Genomic DNA, 23,425 nt, shown 5'->3' with positions numbered 1-23,425 from the left:
CAATACCCAATCAAGTCAGCTGAAGTTGCTTTTTCAGGTTTCTGATTGGCCAAAATAACTGAATGTGGAGATTATTTTTTAGAAGCCACTGTTGTGGGAGGGTATTTTTATTGTATTTTTTTAAACACAAGTGGGGGAAGTGTGCCTTTTCAAATATATCTGTGTTTGTTTCAACATGGCAAGAAAGAAAATGATAAAAGTCAAGTTAAAAGTCATTTTTCATCATTTAATCTGATTAAAAACTGGAATGTTTGTTTGAACAATGTGCATTTAGCATCCCTAACATTGTGACGCCTTGTGTACCACATGTTGGCCTGACAACGCAGGCCACCGTGCCTTAACATGACGACACACAGAAAAGTCCCTTGAATTTCCACAAACCAAAGTGTATTCTAAAGATCAATTTGTTGGACACTCATTGGACCCCAACAAGAACATGATCTTCAACCTAAAAAGATGTTGTCACCATGATAGCGGACAACATTTAGCTCAGGGTTATGGATTCAAGAAGGCGTGTTTTAGTTTTACCAAAAGGGAGAGAAATATTGTGGACTTCACTCACATGTGGATGATCCCAACTAGTTCCACTTTAGCTGATCAAAGAAGACAAACATAGTTTTTGGGCACCATTCCACGTTGACTTCCCACAACTCCCACAATCCATTGCTCGTCCACAGGCTCCACCAGCGTGATGATGTCACCAGCCTGCAGGAGAACAACAAGAGTTAAAGAAGGACCGACATGGGTCGCGTTGTTAGCCTTAATGTTTTGTTGATAGGAAGCTTTAAGAAAAAAGGAAGTAGAAATAATTCACAAGATTGAAGGTAATTTGTGTTTGGTAAAGTGGGAAAGTGGGATATTTTATTTCAATTGGCACATTTACTGTCCGGAGAATGTGGAATTCTGGGAAACATCTGAGGTAAAAAATGTATAACGAATGTGTTGGTGTCAATGGTATCAATCAAAGTTCAAAATGAATTTGAGTTAGAATTAAGTGGACTTTTTTCATGATGGAATACTTTGAGTTAATAAATAAATATGAGAAAAATAAAACTTGTGGGGCAGAACGGTGTGACAGAGGTTAGTGCATGTGCCTCACAATATGAAGGACCTGAGTTCAATCCCGGGCTCGGGATATTTCTGTGTGGAGTTTGCATGTACTCCCCGTGACTGCGTGGGTTCCCTCCGGGTACTCCGGCTTCCTCCCACCTCCACAAAACATACACCTGGGGATAGGTTGCTTGGCAACACTAAATTGGCCCTAGTGTGTGAATGTGAGTGGAAAAGTTGTCCATCTGTGTTGGCCCTGTGATGAGGTGGCAATTTGTCCAGGGTGTACTGCGCCCGAATGCAGCTGAGATAGGCTGCAGCACCCCCCGCGACCCCAATAGGAACAAGCGGTAGAAAATGGATGGATCGATCAAATTGTCAATTTATTGTTGTCGTCATTGTCGTAATTACAAAAACATATTAAACATTTTTTGGAATGTGCTAGTAGAATACCTACATGTAAAGAATAAGATAATAATAGAATAAGAAGCACCAGAAAAACGGTGTGGAAAAATAAACAAAGGAGCTTACCTTCACTGTGAGTTCATCCTCTGTCTTGGCTGTGAATCCAAACAGAACTGTGGCTATGCCCCTCCCTGAAACTGGCGGAGCTGGAAGCAGAACAAAAATGTTTGATGGGTAATGCACATCAATTTGTTTGTGTGTGTGTGCATGTGTGTGTGTCATACTTTGGCAGGCCTTGGTAAAGGCGGCGGGATAAAGTCCCTCAATACCGTCCAGTCTGCCCCTCCTCCACTTTGAGTCGATATGCTCGGTCACCTGGATGATTGCCCCTTTTTGGAAGGAGAGATCCTCTGTGGTCTGAGCAGGGAAATCAAACAGTGCCACCGCCCACTCCTCCACCTTAACGCAATTAAGCACAGATTAGTAGGAATAATGTGTACCGTTAAAATACATTTTGCAGCTTTAAACTAACCTGTGCGTCTTTTAGAGACTGCGGAGCTTCTGAAGATAGAATAATGACAGCGTTATTTCATGTAAATATGAAAATTCAAGTGACAAGGTGAAGCAGGAAGCTTACCAGGACTTTCTTTCACCACCTCATGCATGATCAATGATGCTTTTTCCGTTCCCTCAGGTGGGAGAGGCTGTGTGATCTGGGTGAAGCTCAGTGGGAAGAGCCCAACACGCCCGGCTAGGTGGCCCCGCGCCCACTCTGTCCCTATGAGCTCCAAGAGACCGATGACATCACCCTGGGAGAAGGTTAGCTCATCATCTTGCGTTCCCTCGAAGTTGAACAGGGCAACGCAGCGAGGTCCACTACACATATATACACACATGTCAAAAAGTGGACAACAAAAGGAGTGTTTTCTTAAAGAGACATATGTTGATGTTTGTGGCGTGGCACCTGGTGGGAGGCGGTTCTTGATGTTTCTGTATAGTTTGCAACTCTGACTGTTCGACAAACTCCAAACTGGGTTTTGAGAGCGGGGGGACCACATGCAGGTCCATGAAACATTCTGGCTGCGAAGGGTCGTCCAAGACAATGAGGATGTCCTGTTTGTGAGACATGCCTGTTTGACATTGGAGCACTTTGGACTCATGTTTGTCATCTGTATCCTGTGAGTGCGTTGCTGTCATGTAGCTGGTAAAGACTGGGTGTCCAGGGTGAGGGCGGGGTGGCAGAGGCGGCCCTCTCTTTGACGCCCTTTGACCCTGCGCCTGATTGGATGGCATCTGTGGAGGCTGGATGACACACGAGACACTGGTGGGAGGAGGCGGTCGGGCGGGCACAGATTTGATGGACGATGGCCTGACTGGGAGGGACCTTACACTTGAAGGCCTGTAGAGAGGAAGACTTTTGTTTGGAAGAGAACCTACTTTACCAGAAGAAAGCAGCACAGGTGGCTCTTACCGAGAAGGGAGGGAAGGCTGGCAGATACTTTCACCCTTTGTCGGGGCCAGTGGCTGCGCTTTGCCAAAAGCTGGAGCTGTGGAGAGGACCAGAGTGGGTTCTGTCGTGGTATCTAAAAAGACAACAAGCACATCAGCGATTTAAGATACAGCGACACTTCACACTGTTGTTTCTATGGAATCAAGCAGCTTAGCAGTCACGTGCCCCATGTGTGGCCGACAAGAGGCTTCTTCTGACTTCACAATCAGCCAATATTAAGGCTGCAGAACAAACTCTCACTGGCAGCGCTCATGTTTGCATTGCGTCTGTGAAAAGCTGCATTGTGCTCACAGCTTACATTACCCACAATGCACTTTTACTGTGAAAAGACACATTGTCGAAGGCTAACGTGTTACTTCTTCTCACTGAAGCCAACATGTTGCTTTGCTCGTTTTGTCGGCGAGGAAGACTCACTTCCTGTAACATGGATATGTGCCTTTATTGTAGTTTTTTTTGTGTTGGCAAACAATGGCGCAGATAGTTTGACACTGTTGGTGTCAAAGATGAATGTGGTGTTTTTTGAATGCTATAAACATAAGGCAGGCTTGTCTAAGGAGGTATGGGGGGAATCACTGTATACGACACAGAATAACTGACCTGTTAGCTGCATAGTGCTTGTTGTCTGAGCCTCCCTCTTGATCTGCGTGGAGGGTCTCGGGGGCCGTGTTGGGGTCACATTTCCACCCATAGGGGTTCTATCATTGGGTGAAGCTATGGTTCGAGGGGCGACCGGGGGCCTGGACGGAAACTTCTCTGTGGATGAAGTCTCATTAGCGGAGGGGGGGGGTTTTGTCGATGGTAACCTAGGGGTTGGAATGGGTGCAGGGGAAGGTGGGAGGGACTCTGGTACTGGTTGGGCATTAAATTCCTCAAGCGTGGCTTCAGTTGTCAGAGTGTTAAGTTCCCGGGGGACATGTGAGAGGCTTTTGGGTTTGTGGGCGATGGTTGGAGGAAGTACTTTGGCAGGTTGCCTTTGGAGTCGAGGGCGTGGTCTTGGTTCAGGTTTCTTTTTGCCAACCTTCTCGTCATTATGCTGCCCCTCCTGCTCCTGTGGCTCAAATGCCTGGATCCTGGCCTTGAGGGTCGCCATGTCCTCCTCTTCCTCTGATTGGCTGAGGCCGCTGTCGTCACCTGGCCCCTCCTCAGGGAAGCCCCAGTCGTCAGCGCTGAAGGCCTCCAGCAGCTCTTGAAAGTATTTACCCTGAATCACTTCCTTTTTGCTGATGTCAGCGTTAGCACGGGCGGCTAGTGTGGCCAACCCGTCCTCGCGCAGTTTGACTAAAGTCTGAACCTTGACCTCGTTGCTGACAGAGGGCACCGAGCGCCTGGATCGGGGGCGTGGCCTAGGGTGACCTACTTCGTTTATATGGGACGTGGTACTGGGCGTTGCTTCATCAAATGTGGGGAGCTGCTGGCCACCTTCAGAAGTCGGAGTCAGAGGTGAGTCAGCATCATCCTGAGACACAGCACAGGGGAGTGGCGGCCGTGGCGGCTTGGCACGACCCGCTGAAGACAAACACAATCTTCACTCATGTTATGCAGGTTCAAAAGGAGGCCTTGAAACAAATGAACTTTGTCTTACCTAAAGACTCCTGACTGCGAAGAGACGATCCGGTGTCCGTCTGGGTGGAGATGGTGGTCCTATCGGCTGGATGAGTCAAAGGCAGGGAGGGTGAAGACGTGTGCACACCCTGCTCCTGTGTCTTCTCGCGGATCACCTCGTCGTAGGACGGCGGAGGCTGGGCCGGGAAAATGTAGACAAAATCGAACACGCATAAAGCACAGCAGATGTTCAACGCAACTCAGTAAAGCATATTGGAAGCTATGCTACCTGAACGGATGGCGGAATTGTCGGACCCCAGATTTGTGCAGCCGGAGGAGGAGGCGGCGGGAATGCTCCAGGCAACCAGGAAGTGGAAGGGAGCGGTTCAACTGACAGGATGGTGATCTCTGGTCGTCTGGCACTAGAGCCCCTTATCAGGAAGTAAATGAAAATATTTAAAAAATATGATGGCGAAAAGATTGCAAAGTAAACGTCTGTCTATCTTCCTCTTACCTCCTGCCTCCGTCACGGAAGCTTTCTCGCGGTGCCTCGGACAAAGACGTGGGCCTGTTGGTGGCTGATTGAAACAGGAAACTTCTCAAATATTGCTGTTGTTGCAATCACATTACCTAAAGGTCATTTTAGTGCATTCAATCGTTCGCAACTGGACTGCTCGGTATGTCTTGGAAGACATTTCGCCATACTTGCCAACCCTCCCGATTTTCCCGGGAGACTCCCGAATTTCAGTGCCCCTCCCGAAAATCTTCTGGGGCAACCATTCTCCCAAATTTCTCCCGATTTACACCCGGACAACAATATAGGGGGCGTGCCTTAAAGGCACTGTCTTTAGCGTCCTCTACAACCTGTCATCATGTATGCTTTATCACCATACAAACAACGTGGCGGCCCAGTCACCTAATATATGCAGCTTTTACAAACATATAAATGAATATATTTGATCAACAGGGTGGTCGTATATACAACTAACACTGTTACAAATATGCGCCTCACTGTGAACCCACACCAAACAAGAATGACAAACACATTTCGGGAGAACATCAGCAATGTAACACAACATATACATAACAGAACAACTACCCAGAATCCCTTGCAGCACTAACTCTTCCGGAACGCTATAATATACCCCCCCCCCCCCCCCCCCCCTCCCCACCGCTACCACCAAACCCCACCCCTATCTCCCGAATTCGGAGGTCTCAAGGTTGGCAATCATGCGTTTCGCCGCCGATCAAAGTAGGCTTCATCCGTTCGTGTTCCTAGACTTAGATTGGTCGGATCAAGTTCAACGGTCGGTGCCAAAACCCCAAATAGTTCTACTCCAAAAACCAGAAGGGTGTGTTTGGGCAAGGATGGCTTCGCCCGGTCGTAATGAGAAAAAAACAACTGTTTTAATGCAAACGGGCAAGGTCTGAAAATTTTTGTAAGTTTACCAGTGGCAGTAGCTTGAAGAAGAGGGCGGTGCGTAACTGGCAACCTGGATGTCACACACTCGCAAACTTTTTAATTGGTAAAACGGTGGACGGCATGGCGTCAAAATAAACACAGTAACAATTTTTCGGGAAATTAGCATATCCTGGCTGAACTACTGTCATCAGTTATAAAAGTATTAAAAAATAACATGATTTATTATGCCTTTTGACCTATCAGGGCTATTTAATGATGATTTCACATGAAATTATTACATATGGCACCTTAAAGGTAGAAATACACACCCCGATTCAATTGTATTCCACAAGATGGTGAAAGTGATATTTTTAACAGCCATTTCTTTCGACACACTTTTGTTTTTTCCCCTGACTTTATTAAATTTATGAACCAATTACTTCTGGACTCTATTAAAGCCCTTTCTTATCTCTCTATTAGAATGACTTGAACACCAAAAGATGAACATCAATAAGGCATTTTCTGCTCAAACTCTACACTCACTCTTACTACGCTCCAGCTAGGTTGACACAATACGAAGGGCCTGAGTAGTCAGGGTTCAATCTCGGGCTCGGGATCTTTCTGTGTGGAGTTTGCATGTCCTCCCCGTGACTGCGTGGGTTCCCTCCGGGTACTCCGGCTTCCTCCCACTTCCAAAGACATGCACCTGGGGATAGGTTGACTGGCAACACTAAATTGGCCCTAGAGTGTGAATGTGAGTGTGAATGTTGTCTGTCTATCTGTGTTGGCCCTGCGATGAGGTGGCGACTTGTCCAGGGTGTACCCCGCTTTCCGCCCGATTGTAGCTGAGATAGGCACCAGCGCCACTTCCCGCAACCCCAAAGGGAATAAGCGGTAGAAAATGGATGGGTGGATGGAAGTTGCATCACAAAAACGCTGCCATCATAAGAATGCTGCCATCATACTCAAGGACTCACACTGCCCTCACTGGACATGGGTCTATGTGTGAAAAAATAGTTCCAATCTCAATTATAAGCAAGAAAAACATTTTTTTAGAAGTATAGAGTGGAATCTTGATTTACAAATTAATTGCTTCTTGAACAGGGTTTGTAAATAGAAAAGTGTGTATATTAAAGCTAATTTCTCTCTAAGAAACAATGTACACATTAATAATGGGCTCGAACCTTGACTAAAGTCCATATTTTAGTAAAGGTGTGTACACTTTGAACAATGTTCGTACATAAAACATTATTCCTGTTTGATTTTTATTTGACAAATAATAAAAAAGTGTGCATTATGAGGGATTCGTAAATCATGGTTTTACTGTATTAATAACACAACAAAATCCTTTGTTTGAGCACTCAATTCTGCAGAATGACAGGTGGGCAAACGGGCAAGTGCAAGCTACTTTTCTGAGACCTTTACTATGTTCGGTGCACATAGTCAAGTTGAAACGCGCAGCGGTCTTTTTGTGAAGGCCTGAATGTGTTGTTTGTCTTTGGGCTGTATTGTTAGGCAGTGAGACGGAGCTGGATGTCAATAAAATTATTTCCAAATTCATGGCTGTCCGACTTCCTTCACAATAAGTTTTGACATCAGCAATCATCCATGTAAGACTCTCGGTTACACTATTTTGTTAAGCAAAATTGTAGCTACTTTCTAAAGCTTTACGAACCACACTGGATTTCATACTGACATCTCTGAACTCTAAGGTCAGTGACTAGTGCTGCAGGGCTGAGCAGAGTGAATGACCACTGACTGTTATACAAGATTTGGCCGTAGGATAACTGAGACAGGGTACAAAGCTCAAGATATACTTTTGGCAATCATATTCATCGACATAAAAAATAGACTTAAGGAAATTAAAGTACCACTGTACTTTTTTTTCTTTTTCTATTTCTTGCACTTTTATTATTATTATTTTGCAATTTTTTACTTTTTATTCGACCGTTTTACCGTTTTGCTTTTGCATCTATCTTGTTTAGCTCATTCATTGCTTATGTTTTTTGTTTGTTTTGTTTTTTGTTTTTGCTCCATGCTTTTTAACCTGTAAAGTACTTTGGTTCAATTTAAAAATTGTTGTAAATTTGCTTTATAAATAAAGTTGCCTTGCCTTGCCTTTATATGAGCGAGTGTAACAGAGGCCAGCCAGGGCCATGTGTATATTGGTCAACCTCACACCCTGACAACGTTAAGAGCAGTGCTGGGTACCACTTTAATAGGTTGGGCTCTTAGCTCGGTAACTTGCACACTCGTCTCAAATGCCGGACAACCCAGGTTCGAGTCCTGGGCGGAACCAGGCGGAATACATGAGCTGGAAAAGAAGCCGGTTAAAGAGGCGGAGGACTCACTTCTCCTGAGGGCTGCTTTCAGGGACCACAGAGGACCTTGACTGCAGAGAAAGAAGAAAAAGACGCTTGCTAAGTCCAACATTTCAGCCCAAGTCGTCAAACAGATTTAAAGATGTTTTGGGAGGTCTGAAAGCCGAAAAAAAAACCCTGTTGCTAAGCAGATTAGAAAAGGTCAAATGTATGTACTTTTTTCTTTCCAACTTGGTCTCATTCGGTTGAAAGCGTGGGCAGATGTGACGCACCGCAATAAACAACAGCCATGTGTGCACTAACAACACTCAACCATGCTCCAGTTCACTGTTTTCTCCCATAAACACACACTGACACGTTACCATGCCGACCAGCCGGCGGAACAAATACTTTCAGGAGTGTGTCAGAGCAAAAAGAAAAGGGGGTGAGGGAGATAGAGACACTGCAGAATAGACAAAAGTTTGAAGAGCAACAAAAGACAAAAGCGGGTATGAGAAAAGTGTTACTAACATTGCCGCCACTTATTAACATTCCATTCATCATAACACACCAAATATTATTGTACAACAACCTCACGTAGCCTGTGTTGACTTTTAACACACACACACACACACACACACACAAGACATTGCAAAGTTTCAGTAAAGTGCTGTACCTCAGACGATTCTCTGGTTTCCTCCTGTCAGGATGACCTGCGGGGCACAGATAGAGACTGAGACAGGAAGCATCAACTGATTAATCAACAATGATGTCACTAGCTGTTAATCATCCACAGGCCATCCTAAGGAGGTCCGCTAAGAAACCTTCCACGTTCGAAAATAATATTTTAGTCCAAGGAAGCCCGGCCCGTCTTCTGCTCTTACAAACCTTGACAGATTTTCTTTGTGTCTTTCCTTCCACTTCGGTTCTCCAGACAGTGCTGGCAAACTTTCCTACAGGAAGCTGTGCTGTGATTGGCTGCAGCGGGCGAGTCATCATCGCTCTCGCTTTAACATTTCCAGATGTGCTGCAGCAGCATTGGAGTGTAACCCCTCCCTCCAAGTGCACATTTGAGGCTCAAGATCGCCTGTTTGAGATGGCTCAGTGGTGCTGAGTCGACACAAAGAGCACAAAGCAATTCTAGTAAGGCAGGCAAGGATGCCGAAAGTGCAATATAGGGGCCATTTACAGCCTGCAGCTTGTTTTTGTTTTGTTTTTGGCACTCAACATATTCTAACAATAAATGTAATTCGTTTTTATTGGACATATTATTAGATATTACACTCATTTGCTCTGACATCTTTAACCCAGGGCTTCATGGTGGCAGAGGGGTTTGTGCGTCTGCCTCACAAAATGAAGGTCCTGAGTATTCCTGGGTTCAATCCCAGGCTCGGGATCTTTCTGTGTGGAGTTTGCATGTCTTCCTCGTGAATGCGTGGGTTCCCTCCAGGTACTACGGCTTCCTCCCACTTCCAAAGACATGCACCTGGGGATAGGTTGATTGGCAACACTAAATTGGCCCTCGTGTGTGAATGAGAGTGTGAATGTTGTCTGTCTATCTGTGTTGGCCCTGCGATGAAGTGGCGACTTGCCGCCTTCCGCGCGATTGTAGCTGAGATAGGCACCAGCGCCCCCCGCGACCCCAAAGGGAATAAGCGGTACAAAATGGGTGGATGGATCTTTAACCCACTACTCATACCCTTCAAACTTCTCCTTGCAGCTCGCAAAATAATCCTGTGATTGGTCAACTTTTAAAACACAGTTTTCTGCGTGTACACGAGTCGTTCAGAAAGCATACAGCCCACCTTCACAAACGCCATTCGATCAACATTTGCAATAAAAGCGACAGATTGAAACAGATCAATTAGTTCCAGCTCCAATAACACTCTCTTTTACTCTTTAATCAGCATTGTTCACTAGTGACAAAGAAGCTAACAAGCTAAATAGATGACGAGTGCCATGGTTGCTAACCGAGTTGGAAAAAGGAAACAACGGCCCTTTCATTTCGGCGCCAAATTGCAAGGCATTTCCTGATGAGGAACACTGTATGGTTCACGACGGCTTTTGACGGGAGCAGTGGCAGAAGCATAGTTTAGAATGTGGGTGTTTTGCTCAGATAGCTTAGCATGTATCGACTCACACTCGATTGACTTAAGCATCCTTAAAGGGGAACTGCATTTTTGGGGGAGTTTTGCCTATAATTCACAATCCTTATATGAGACAAGAAGATCACATACATATCTTTTTATCACTGCATTCTAATTTGTAAATTAAAGGAGCCATATGTAATAATTTCATGTCAAGTCATCATTAAATGGCCCTGATATGTCAAAAGGCATTTATAAATCATGTTCTTTTCGCATACCTCTATAACTGATAATAGTAGTTCGGCCAGGATCTGATCATTTCAAAATTAGATCTGAAGCCCCGAAATCTAGTTATTGTTTTCATTTCGAGGTCCCGCCCTCTACCGTTTGACCAATTAGAAAGTCAGTGAGTGAGACACACGCAGGTTGCCAGTTAAGCACCGCCCTCTTTGTCTAGCTACTGCCAATGGTAAAGTTACGAAACATGTCAGACCTTAGTAAATTTAAAAGACGTTGTTACGATTCTGAACTTATTCATGACAAAGCCATGAACAAAACAAGGATTTGTATCGGGGATGGAGAGGATTGAAGGCGGAGAAGATTTTTTTTATCTGACGCCAAACTTGCTTATTTCCTCCTTGATAGGTAAGTAAGGCATTTACGTTTTCTTATTACTTGTAATACATGGAAATTAACATTTTTTTATGTAAACTAAATTGTCCAATTCAGTCTATGATCTTGTCTAACAAAGCTACCTGTAGTATGTTTGTGCAACAAATGCTTAGTGTGGCGGTGCTCTGCTCCTAGTTTAATGCTTAGCATGCTAGCCCGGTCAATGACACATCGACATATAGGCTAACAGGGGAAATATATGCCTGTATGTCGATGTGTATTCGAACTGACAGGGCAAAATATATTTTTGACAAATAAAACCTATGTGGACATGGGTAGTGTCAGTCCCTTTTTTTATTCTCAATATGCTGATACGCTGAGAAAATGGATTCCAACATGAGCACGGCTGTCAGTATGGCAATGTGAAAGGTATGGAGACAGCCAAATCACATGATTGAAGAATTCCTCATTTGTGTAGCCTATAGGCATACCTTGGTAAAATCGTTCCTCTTTAGTTGTGGGCGAACATTAGGCTGCTCATGCTCTACTTATTTTTACCAGTATAACCATTGCTAGTGTTGGTTGTAGTTTGTTTTAGTCTTTGTTTTCTGATAGTACTGACAATAACCACATGATTGCCATTTGTTGTGATATTGTACGCAGGCATGATGTACTTCTTCCAAAAAATAGCCTCATTCTGTGTAAAATGTGTTGGTTAGAGATTTATTATTGACAAAATGCTTGTCTATTCAGCTATGATGATCCCAGCACCTCAAACCCGAGTAAGAGGCAGTGAAAGTTTGAAGTACCTTGGAGTAGCTCAGTCCATCAATACGTGGGTTCTTCCGAGGATGTCGTAGTCGTAGTGGTTTGTACAGTCCTTTGAGACATTTGTGATTTAGGGCTATATAAATAAACATTGATTGACATTGATTGAATCATGAATTACCATGAATTGATTAACATGTACCCCGACTTAAACAAGTTGAAAAACGTATTCGTGTGTTACCACTTAGTGGTCAATTGTACAGAATATGTACTGTACTGTGCAAGCTACAAATAAAAGTCTCAATCAATCAAAATCGAGCTGGATTCGGCTTCGTATCTGGCAACCTCAATCATGGCGAGAGGGAGGGGACTACAGAATTTTGACCGTGACTGTAGTACCATTTCTGCCCACATTACATGTGGCTCTTTTAACGTACAGTAAATAAAAGTCAGCCTACAATAGAGCTAATCAGAGCCATGATTTCATTGTGTCTATTCTGCCCAAAGAATTGTAAAAAAAAAAAATTAATCGTATTTACATTTTGTGACCTGAATATTACCCAAATATTGGACATATTGTTATTATAAGCGCTAACATTAAAGACCTACATTTGGTGGCACATTGATCAGAGTGAGGTCACTATGGCTTATGCTGCTGTAGTAACATCAGTGGGGGCGCTGCTCTCTCACCTCTCACTTGGTGAAAGTTAATTCTAGATTATAGATAAGGGCTGCATGATTATGGCCAAAAAAATTATCAGGATTATTTTGATTGATATTGTAATCACAATTGATTATTGATTATTCATTCATTTGAAAACATGAGTATTTATTGGACCACCAAAACTTGACTTTAAATTTAGTTTTAAAAACCTGGATATAAACTAATAGCAAATAAACCACAACAAGTAAAATGAAATAATAGCAATAACAATACATTTAAATAACAATTGCAATATTGTTATTATAAGCGCTAACATTAAAGACCTACATTTGGTGGCACATTGTCCCACATGCCAATAGACTGTAAATCTTCTCTCTGGGGAGGGGGGCGGGGGAACTCGGATGACAGGGGATGCAAAACAATAACAGTGCAATCCGTTTTCATAACATGGTCACTACAACCTAGTTTCTCTTGTTATATTCTTATTTTACTGTTATATTTTTATTCTCATTGTTGCTTTTAATTCTTATTCTTATTGTAATATTGTTCTATTTTGTTTCCATTTATACCCCCTTTATTTACTTTTTACAGTTTAATTGATCTCAACTTTGTACACTGCTGCTGGAATTTTTAATTTTCCTGAAGGAACTCTCGTGAAGGAATCAATAAAGTACTATTTATCTATATATCTATCCATCCATCCATCCATCATCTTCCGCTTATCCGAGGTCGGGTCGCGGGGGCAGCAGCCTAAGCAGGGAAGCCCAGACTTCCCTCTCCCCAGCCACTTCGTCTAGCTATTCCCGGGGGATCCCGAGGCGTTCCCAGGCCAGCCGGGAGACATAGTCTTCCCAACGTGTCCTGGGTCTTCCCCGTGGCCTCCTACCGGCTGGACGTGCCCTAAACACCTCCCTAGGGAGGCGTTCGGGTGGCATCCTGACCAGATGCCCGAACCACCTCATCTGGCTCCTCTCGATGTGGAGGAGCAGCGGCTTTACTTTGAGCTCCTCCCGGATGGCAGAGCTTCTCACCCAATCTCTAAGAGAGAGCCCCGCCACCCGGCGGAGGAAACTCATTTCGGCCGCTTGTACCCGTGATCTTATCCTTTCGGTCATGACCCAAAGCTCATGACCATGGGTGAGGATGGGAACGTAGATCGATCGGTAAATTGAGAGCTTTGCCTTCCGGCTCAGCTCCTTCTTCCCCACAACGGATCGATACAACGTTCGCATTACTGAAGACGCCGCACCAATCCGCCTGTCGATCTCACGATCCACTCTTCCCCCACTCGTGAACAAGACTCCTAGGTACTTGAACTCCTCCACTTGGGGCAGGGTCTCCTCCCCAACCCGGAGATGGCACTCCACCCTTTTCCCTTATATCTATCTAATATAAAAAACAACATTCAGTTTTTCCTTCTAATTTACACTTATTTTACCACCGTAGAGTGTGTAAAATCCAATTTAATAAAATGTTTGTTAATTCAGTACAAAAATCCTTACACTTATTTTAAACAGTATTTTAGGTCAAGGCATATTAACTGTTTGAATTTATCAATAAGTGCTTTAAGTACAACTTTTATTTTTTTTAGCGCTGTCAGATTGGCTGTGGCACATTGCACTATTATTTTGAAGCGAGGAAATTAGTTTTTAGTCGTTTTTTTTCCTCAAAACAAGGAGTCAGCGTGGTGTTGCAGTGCAGTCACAAATTAGAATGCATTAAAAAAGAAAAATGTATGTGTTCTTGTCTTACATAGGTATTGTGAAAGGTAGGCAAAATTCCAAAAAAAGTGCAGTTCCCCTTTAATGTACAATGTAATGTACAGTGTGGCCCGCCTGCAACCTGTACAGATATGTGGCCCTCAGAGAAACATGTTTGCACACCTCTGTCCTATTAAGAAAACAACACCAGGTATGCTCCTTATTAAGCCTTGTAAATAGGTGGAATACCTGCTAAGTCAAAGACAAGCAGAGGTGTCTTCGAACTAACGCTGACTCACGGCTACAAGGCAAAAGATGACAATCTGGCTAGTATGGTGAGACAGAAAGTACCCCAGATTCAAATATAACCTTGCCGGAAGACAGTCGACCAGATGTCACGTGCGTCAACTTTGACCCTGGATTGGCGGCATGCTCACATGTCGGTTGGAGGACTTGAAGCGAGGCGGTGACTTGCTATAGTCTCTTATCAACTTACTTAGTTGTTAATCATCTGCTCAGCTGACAGCAGACAAAATGACTCAAACTCTCCAGTCATAATGGTACTAAAAAAAAATGGTACTAAGAAAAATGTAGACCCTTGACAAGTCGCCCCATGATATAAAAAGGACAGAACTGTTGGCTATAATTGTCAATTATAATCACAACCGCAAGAAAAGTATTGTGTCCGAATGTAATACTTGGGTGAGTACAAGGCCTTGGACGATAACAAATTTTGCTAAACGATATATTGTCCCACAATTGATCATCAGCATCACTTTGAGACCAAATTTAGAAATAATGTAATCATAAAAATACGTATAATAATCCAAATGCAAGTAACCCTTTTAAATGCAAACAACTTTTATTTCGTATTACTATTTTTTACCACTGTAAATGGGCTGTCAAGAACTTTTTTACTATCCTAAAGAAGTAGACATCCATCCATGTTGTATCACCTGTCCCTCTCAGGTTCGCAGGGGTGCTGGTGCCTATCCTAGCTACATTCCGGCAGAAGGCGGTGTACACCTTGGACAAGTCGCCACCTCACCGCAGGGCCAAAACAGATAAACAACCTTCATGCTCACATTTCACACACTAGTGCCAATTTAGTGTTCTCTGTTTGCAAAAACTGGAATAACCGAGTCAGGTGGTTTTGCTGTGTTATCTTTTTTGTTCCAACAAATTTGGAGTACTTCCATATTCATCTGTGCTAATTGTTTTATCTTGCTCACTCATTTGAAGCTGAAATTCTCCCACACCAGGGAATATTGGCTTTGCAGTCATATTTTCCTCCTAATTTGTGTTACCTTGCAGGGCTTAATATCCCCAGCATATGCTCTCTGTTAATCCAACCTGTGCACGCTATAAGCCAGCGGTCTCGTCTCCACCCGCCACACAAAGATTGACTTTAAAATTAGTTTTAAAAACCCAGATGTAAACTAGTAACAAATAAACCACAACAAGTAAAATACAAATAATAGCAATAACAATACATTTAAATAACAGTAGCAATATAAAACCTCTTGGAGAGATGTTTAAGAGGCATGGAGTGTCTTATCACTTTTATGCAAACGACTGCCAAATGTATGGACCGATTTCAGAAGGCCACGGCCCACTGACACCCCTTCTCAAATGTCAATGCGACGTCAAGGCTTGGTTAGCCCATATTTTTTTAATAATGAATGAGGGAAAAACAGAAATTGTAGTTTTTGGTCCGGCCCTCACTTACTTGGGACCATTGCAAAATAATGTGCGTCCCAAAGTCACCAGCCTTGGCGTCATTTCAGACATTGATTCTAAACTTGACAAACCAGTCAATGTCGTTTTAAAATCCTGTTTTTGTCTTTTTCGTCTTTTAGGAAAAATAAAACCGTTTTTATCTTTTAACCTTTTTGAACGAGTCGTACATGCTTTTCTTTCAAGTCGCCTGCAATGCACTTTATGCTGGTATTAACCAAAAAGCTCTCTCCCGGTTGCAGTTAGTACAGAATGCGGCAGCACCCATTTTAACAAGGGCCAGGAAACACAAGTATCTAACCCCAATTCTTGAAACTTTGCAGTGGCTCTCTGTTCATTTTAAAATAGATTTTAAAATGTTGCTGTTTGCTTTTAAAGCTTCGCATGGACTAGTACCTCATTATATCTCGGACCTCATCCAAATTTACACTCCCGCGCGGGCTCTGAGGTCCGAGAGCCAGCTTGTGGTGCCCAAGATCAGACTTAAAACCATGGGAGACAGACAGGGCCTTCTCTGAGGTCCGCCCTAAGCTCTGGAACACTCTGCCCCTCCATGTTCCAACTGCTCCCACAGTGGAGTGTTTTAAGTCTCGTCTCAAGACACACTGTTTTTCTTTGGCTTTTAATGTAAGTTGTGTGATCCTCTATGTTTTTAAATTTTGATTTGTATTTATTGTTTTAATTGGTTTCACCCTTTAAAATTGTTTTTAATCATATTTACCTTTATATTGTTTTATATTGATTTTATGTATATACATTTTTTATTCCCCCGCCTTCCGCCCGATTGTAGCTGAGATAGGCACCAGCACCCCCCGCAACCCCAAAGGGAATAAGAGGTAGAAAATGGATGGAAGAATGGATATTTTTTATTCAGTCATTGGAGGAGCTAAGGATAATATTTGAATATTGTTTTTAATATTGTTGTGCAGCACTTTGGAAACATTTTTGTTGTTTGAATGTGCAATACAAATAAAGTTGATTGGATTCGATTAAAAGGATAGACCTTGTCAAATGATATGACAGCATGTGTTAATTACAAAAAATATTATCAAAACTTAGATCAGGCTGATTACAAAAGTAAAAATATTAATCGAATATACTGCAAACGAAGGGATTCAAACTAATGAAAAATAGATGTACATACAATTAAACAGTGCTAAAATTATTTGATTCTAATTAAATTAATAATAAATAATGATAATTCAAGCGCAAATTAACGTAAGGCTTCAATATTTTAGTCATATCTTTTGGGTAGAAGAAACTTCTCCATGACTTTAGCTTCATACTTATTCTGTTTCATTGATATTGTTATTACTGCCACATGTGGTGGAAAATGGTAATAAAACCATAAAGGCCACAGCTGAGAAACATTTTTTGCGGTCCTCTAGGAGGCGCTTAAGAAACATTAGGCCTTTTTCCACCACAAGAACTGTTTCAGGAACTGCCCCACTTACTAGATAAAGTTCCCCCTGTGTTTCCACCAAAAACTACCCAAGTGGATTAAGTTCTTGTAGGAACCTTCCTGAGTTCTTCCTAGCTAGGTGGGTCTTTCCAAATCAACCAGGAACATTTCGGTGATGGGCTGTGCTGTCGAACCCTGATTGGTTGAACTGAAACTTCTCTTTCAAAACCACAACCGCAGCGATTTGTTTATTTCTTATTTCTTGTTTAATCTCTATTATGATAAACTTGTAAAGTGAAAAAAGAACCAAAGGAGCTTTGGAAATGTAGAATGAATGCTTTGTGCTGAAGAACACTGATCAGTGAAACTGTCTTGATGTGTTTTTACTCAGCCGTAGTCTTTAAACTACAATATATGCAGTTAAGTGTTGTTTGTTATTGTTACAAACTTCCTTTCGATGCGCAAAGCTACGAGAAGTGGGCGGACTTGTTTAAACATATTTACGGAGGAGTGTGAAGCCCGGACTCGAAACAACAACCTCAGCTGCTTACTACTCTGGCAAATGTAGGGGGTAAAGGAGACTGCACACAAGTGGAACAAATGTAAATACTTGGGCTGCGAATCTTTGGGTGTCCCACGATTCGATTCAATATCGATTCTTGGGGTTGCGATTCGATTATATATCGATTTCTTCGATTCAACGCGATTCTCGATTCAAAAACGATATTGTTCTGATTCAAAACGATTCTGTAATAGAAAACAATAAAAATAATATATATATATATATATGTATATATATATATATATATATATGTATATATATATATATATATATGATAGATAGATATACACACTGTAAATAAATATAACTAAATAAAATCTTGCATAGCCAATAGGATCAAAAGTAAAATACAAATGCCTTCAATTAAATAATTAGGTAAAAGCCAAATCAAAAAGGTGGTTCTTAAAGGCCTACTGAAATTAGATTTTCTTATTTAAACGGGGATAGCAGGTCCATTCTATGTGTCATACTTGATCATTTCGCCATATTGTCATATTTTTGCTGAAAGGATTTAGTAGAGAACATCGACGATAAAGTTTGCAACTTTTGGTCCTGATAAAAAAGGCTTGTCTTTAGCGGAAGTCGCAGACGATGACGTCACAAGGGTGAGGGCTCCTCACGTCCTCACATTGTTTTTAATGGGAGCCTCCAGCAGCAAGAGCTATTCGGACCGAGAAAACGACAATTTCCCCATTAATTTGAGCGAGGATGAAAGATTTGTGGATGATGATATTGATAGCGAAGGACTAGAAAAAATTAATAAATAAAAATAAAAAGTTAAAAAAAAAGGCGATTGCATTGGGACGGATTCAGATGTGTTTAGACACATTTACTAGGATAATTCTGGGAAATCCCTTATCTTTCTATTGTGTTGCTAGTGTTTTAGTGAGATTAAATAGTACCTGATAGTCGGAGGGGTGTGTCCACGGGTGGTCTTGATGCCAGTGTCTGAGGGAAGTCGACGGCAGATACAAGGACGGCGCAAACTCCACAGATCTCCGGTAAGAGGTGACTTTTTAACACTATTTTCTCACCGAAACCTGCCGGTTGACAAGTGGTCAGGAACCATGTTCGCTTGATTGCTCTGATCCATAGTAAAGCTTCACCTCCGGGAATTTTAAACAAGGAATCACCGTGTGTTTGTGTGGCTAAAGGCTAAAGCTTCCCAACTCCATCTTTCTACTTTGACTTCTCCATTATTATTGAACAAATTGCAAAAGATTCAGCAACACAGATGTCCAGAATACTGTTTAATTGTGCGATGAAAAGACACAACATTTAGCCACAAATAGTGCTACGCTAATATTTCCTGACAGTCCGTGACGTCACGCGCACGTGTCATCATTTCACGACGTTTCCAACAAGAAACTCCGCGGGAAATTTAAAATTGCAATTTAGAAAACTAAACCGGTCGTATTGGCATGTGTTGCAATGTTAATATTTTATAATTGATATATAAACTATCAGACTGCGTGGTCTGTTGTAGTGGGCTTCAGTAGGCCTTTAAGCCTGCTCTTAAAAACATGAACACATGTATGCATGTATTTTTTTAAATTCTGCTGCGTTTTAGTGATTGCAGCATTATTAATTGTTCTGCATGTTCCTCCGTCCTACACAGCCATGGTCAGTCAGGAGCTGAAAGGAAGGACTTTTATGAAGGTCCTTGTCTGCTGTTGCCAGCAAAGCCTGCTGGGGGCGCAGGTGCATACCAGTCAGTCGTTTAGTTTCGAGCGATGCACTTTGTTTATTTATGTACATATTTGTATATTTATATTTGAGCGGCAGCTTCTTTAAAACAGCCAAATTGTAGACACGAAACAAGTGAAGTAACACAAGACAAACATGGGGAGGAAAAGCAGTTTCGCCCGCACTCGCGTACTTAAAAGTTAGCATTTTGTGTGCACGAATATATTCACTTTGTTGTTTTTACCTTCGGCGCTGTTAGACTGGCGTCGGAGCACATGTGTACGTTCTCCAGCGTTCCTCCTCATGTTTTCCTCCTCTTCCTCCGACCGAGCCTCGGCCATGTCTCGTCTCCGGGTCGGTGTCGGTGTCGGTGTCGGTGTCGGTGTCGGTAGGTACCGATGTCGCGACCCGTCGGAACCTTCCACACGACGTTCACTTTAGCCCAAAGACACCCGGCCTGGCTTCTTCGGCCGACAGCGCCACAGATATCAAGCAGTCCTTCAGGGCGAAAGTCAGCGGTTGCCCGCAAAAGTTAAACCACTTGTTGCTGTGTTGACTTTCTCCCAAGTTTCTACCGCGTCAACGCCAGCTTCAATAAGCGTCTAGTTCCGCCAGTGGCCGCTGTGACGTCACGTATGTAAATATGATATCCCATGCATACAATTGTGCATTGATATCAACTAAAAATTAATACCACGTTTCAAAAGAGAGTTTATATTTTGTCATGGAAAAACATTTTTTAAAAGATAAAATGGCAGCAGTTTCAACTGTTTGCCACTAGAGGACAGTACGAGTGCACATACTGACACGGTGACGTCACTTTATCGAGAACATTTGAAGTCTGCTTTAATGTGCATGCTGAAGCATTTGGTACGACAAGAATGTTGAAAAAAGTCCATCCATCCATCCATTTTCTACCGCTTATTCCCTTTTGGGGTCGCGGGGGGCGCTGGCGCCTATCTCAGCTACAATCGGGCGTAAGGCGGGGTACACCCTGGACAAGTCGCCACCTCATCGCAGGGCCAACATAGATAGACAGAGAACATTCACACTCACATTCACACACTAGGGCCAATTTAGTGTTGCCAATCAACCTATCCCCAGGTGCACGTCTTTGGAAGTGGGAGGAAGCCGGAGTACCCACGCATTCACGGGGAGAACATTCAAACTCCACACAGAAAGATCCCGAGCAGGAACTTCGTATTGTGAGGCAGACGCACTAACCCCTCTGCCACCGTGAAGCCGTTGAAAAAAGTATTGCAAGAAATGTATTCTTTATTTTTCTCACACACCCTGTGTGTTTTTGTTTGTCAGACTAGACCGTTTATGTTTCTATGGCAGGGGTCACCAACACGGTTCCCGCAGGCACCAGGTCGCCCGTAAGGACCAGATGAGTCGCCCGCTGGCCTGTTCTAAAAATAGCTCAAATAGCAGCACTTACCAGTGAGCTGCCTCTATTTTTTAAATTTCATTTATTTACTAGCAAGCTGGTCTAGCTTTGCTAGCTTTAATTCTAAGAGAGACAAAACTGAAATAGAATTTGAAAATCCAAGAAAAAATGTTAAAGACTTGGTCTTCACTTGATTAAATAAATTCATTTATTTTTTTTACTTTGCTTCTTATAACTTTCAGAAAGACAATTTTAGAGAAAAAATACAACCTTAAAAATGGTTTTAGGATTTTTAAACACATATACCTTTTTACCTTTTAAATTCCTTCCTCTTCTTTCCTGACAATTTAAATCAATGTTCAAGTATTTTTTTTTTTTATTAATGTAAAGAATAATAAATACAATTTAATTTAATTCATCATTTTAGCTTCTGTTTTTACCACGAAGAATATTTGTAAAACATTTCTTCAAACGTATAATGATTAAAATTCAAAAAAATTATTGTGGCAAATCTAGAAAATATGTAGAATCAAATTTAAATCTTAATTCATAGTCTTTTGAATTTCTTTTAAAAAATTTGTTCTGGAAAATCTAGAAGAAATAATGATTTGTCTTTGTTAGAAATATAGCTTGGTCCAATTTGTTATATATTCTAACAAAGTGCAGAGTGGATTTTAACCTATTTAAAACATATCATCACAATTCTAAAATGAATCTTAATCTGGAAAAATTACTAATGATGTTCCATAAATTCTTTTTTTAATTTTTTCAAAAAGATTCGAATAAGCAAGTTTTTCTCTTCCTTTTTTCAGGTGAATTTGGAATTTTAAAGAGTCAAAATTGAAGATAAACTATGTTACAAAATTTAATTTTCATTTTTTTCTTGTTTTCATATCTTTTAAAACGTTCAATTAAGTGTTTTTTTCATCATTTATTCTCTACAAAAAACCTTCCGTAAAAGGAAAAAAAAATGTACGACGGAATGACAGACAGAAATACCCTTTTTTTTTATATATATATAGAGAGAGAGAGAGAGAAAGAAAGAGAGAGAGAGAGAGAGAGAGAGAGAGAGAGAGATTTACTTATTAAAGGTAAATTGAGCAAATTGGCTATTTCTGGCAATTTATTTAAGTGTGTATCAAACCAGTAGCCCTTCACATCAGTACTCAAGAAGTAGCTCTTGGTTTCAAAAAGGTGGTGACCCCTGTTCTAAGGTAACGAACTCTTTACGGGTCAGCAGGGGAATATGTAAGTGTTTATCTTTGTGAGTATTAGAATGCCTTTTTGTTGTCACATACACAGGTACAATGAGATTAAAAGCAACTCCAGTATCAGTGCGACAGTCTACAAATATGCAAAACATACAAAGGAAAGAAAATAAAAATAGAGCAAAAGCAGGCAAGGTGCACAGTCCAGTCCTGAGAACGAATGTTCTGGATGTGTTGTTTAAATATTAAATATTATACTATAAACATATATACAAAAGTATTCAGACAGTGGGTGGAAAGTAAAAATTGCACACAGAGAGGTGCTAAACTGTAAAATCAGTCAATCATTGATCACATTTGAATTTGTATTTATTGATGGAAGACCCCTTGAGATGCAGATCTCGTTTTCAAGACGCACCAAAGACATTCAAAATAAACACAATACAAACAAATTGTATTTGTTTGTGTATTTCACTTTCAGTTTCTACAGCAGCCCTTTTATGCAGGAAAATAGTCGGGCCTGACTTAATTGCACCCCTTCCTAATAAAAATGTCATCTTTCCTACCCAACAACATTGTATTCATCCTTTGTTTATTTCACTTTCAGTTTCTACAGCAGCCCTTTTCTGGTACAAACCATTTTGGACTGACTTAAAATGTGCCGCTGGCTGAGGATAATTTTGTCTTATTGCTCTTACTTCTTATGCTACAACAAATTAGGCATAACCAGGATCGTGTTTATGTTTTTTACATTTCCGACAACAACCCTTTTATTGTTTTGTATCCTAAAAAGGATTACTGTGCAGTTTTTCTTTTCAATTCCAATACAGCCCTCTTAGGCAACAAACTAGTCAGGCCTGATTTACAGTATGTGTGTCACTCGGTTCCTAATACTACATGTTACTAGGGCTGGGGGATATTGATATACTCAATATATAGTGAGTTTGTCTATGTGCGATATAGAAAATGACTATATCGTGATATTCGAGTATACGTCCTCACGCAGTTGCTTTTAGCTGCGGGCATTACACTGTATGCGTTTTTCACGGTTTCATGTGTCTCCTCACTGAGAGTTAAAACAAGCACGTTTTTTTAACATACATCACAAAGTTGACGCGCGCGCAACGTCACTCACCCTCGCCGGGAAGAGAGGTAGCAACAAGGGTAACATTAGCAGTGGTGCTAACAGAGCTGTGCGAGTTGTAATACCAGAAAAAGAAGGTGCGAATCTGGTAACAAATGAAGGAAGAATTAAGTCCCAAAAAAAACAGCATGTACTCAATCGTCTGGCGGTGGTTTGGCTTGTTGAATAAGTATGTGGCAAAAGCGTTGCTACAAAAAGTAGCACCACTGCTGATTTGTAGCATCATTTGAAAAGTCACCCGCTAGAGAATGAAGAG

General features: G+C 41.8%; 1 protein-coding gene across 1 annotated transcript; it reads right to left on the bottom strand.

Annotated features, from left to right (window-relative positions):
- Positions 1–205: 205 nt before the first annotated feature.
- LOC133560303 (SH3 domain-containing protein 19-like) lies at positions 206–20,053 on the bottom strand. The gene is made up of 14 exons (XM_061912682.1): positions 19,672–20,053; positions 8,886–8,922; positions 8,261–8,301; positions 5,022–5,085; positions 4,797–4,938; positions 4,548–4,704; positions 3,563–4,471; positions 2,927–3,038; positions 2,420–2,854; positions 2,093–2,331; positions 1,988–2,016; positions 1,740–1,914; positions 1,582–1,661; positions 206–705 (listed from the first exon to the last, which is right to left on the bottom strand). The coding sequence occupies exons 1-14, from the start codon at positions 19,766–19,768 to the stop codon at positions 598–600; spliced, it is 2,625 nt and encodes an 874-aa protein (XP_061768666.1). The 5' UTR covers positions 19,769–20,053; the 3' UTR covers positions 206–597.
- Between the last annotated feature and the right edge of the window lie 3,372 nt (positions 20,054–23,425).

Source organism: Nerophis ophidion, linkage group LG10 (assembly GCF_033978795.1).
Source record: "Nerophis ophidion isolate RoL-2023_Sa linkage group LG10, RoL_Noph_v1.0, whole genome shotgun sequence".
Classification (NCBI taxonomy): Eukaryota; Metazoa; Chordata; class Actinopteri; order Syngnathiformes; family Syngnathidae; genus Nerophis; species Nerophis ophidion.
Note: the sequence above shows the minus strand (reverse complement) of the source record. Positions and strands in the feature narration are given on the sequence as shown.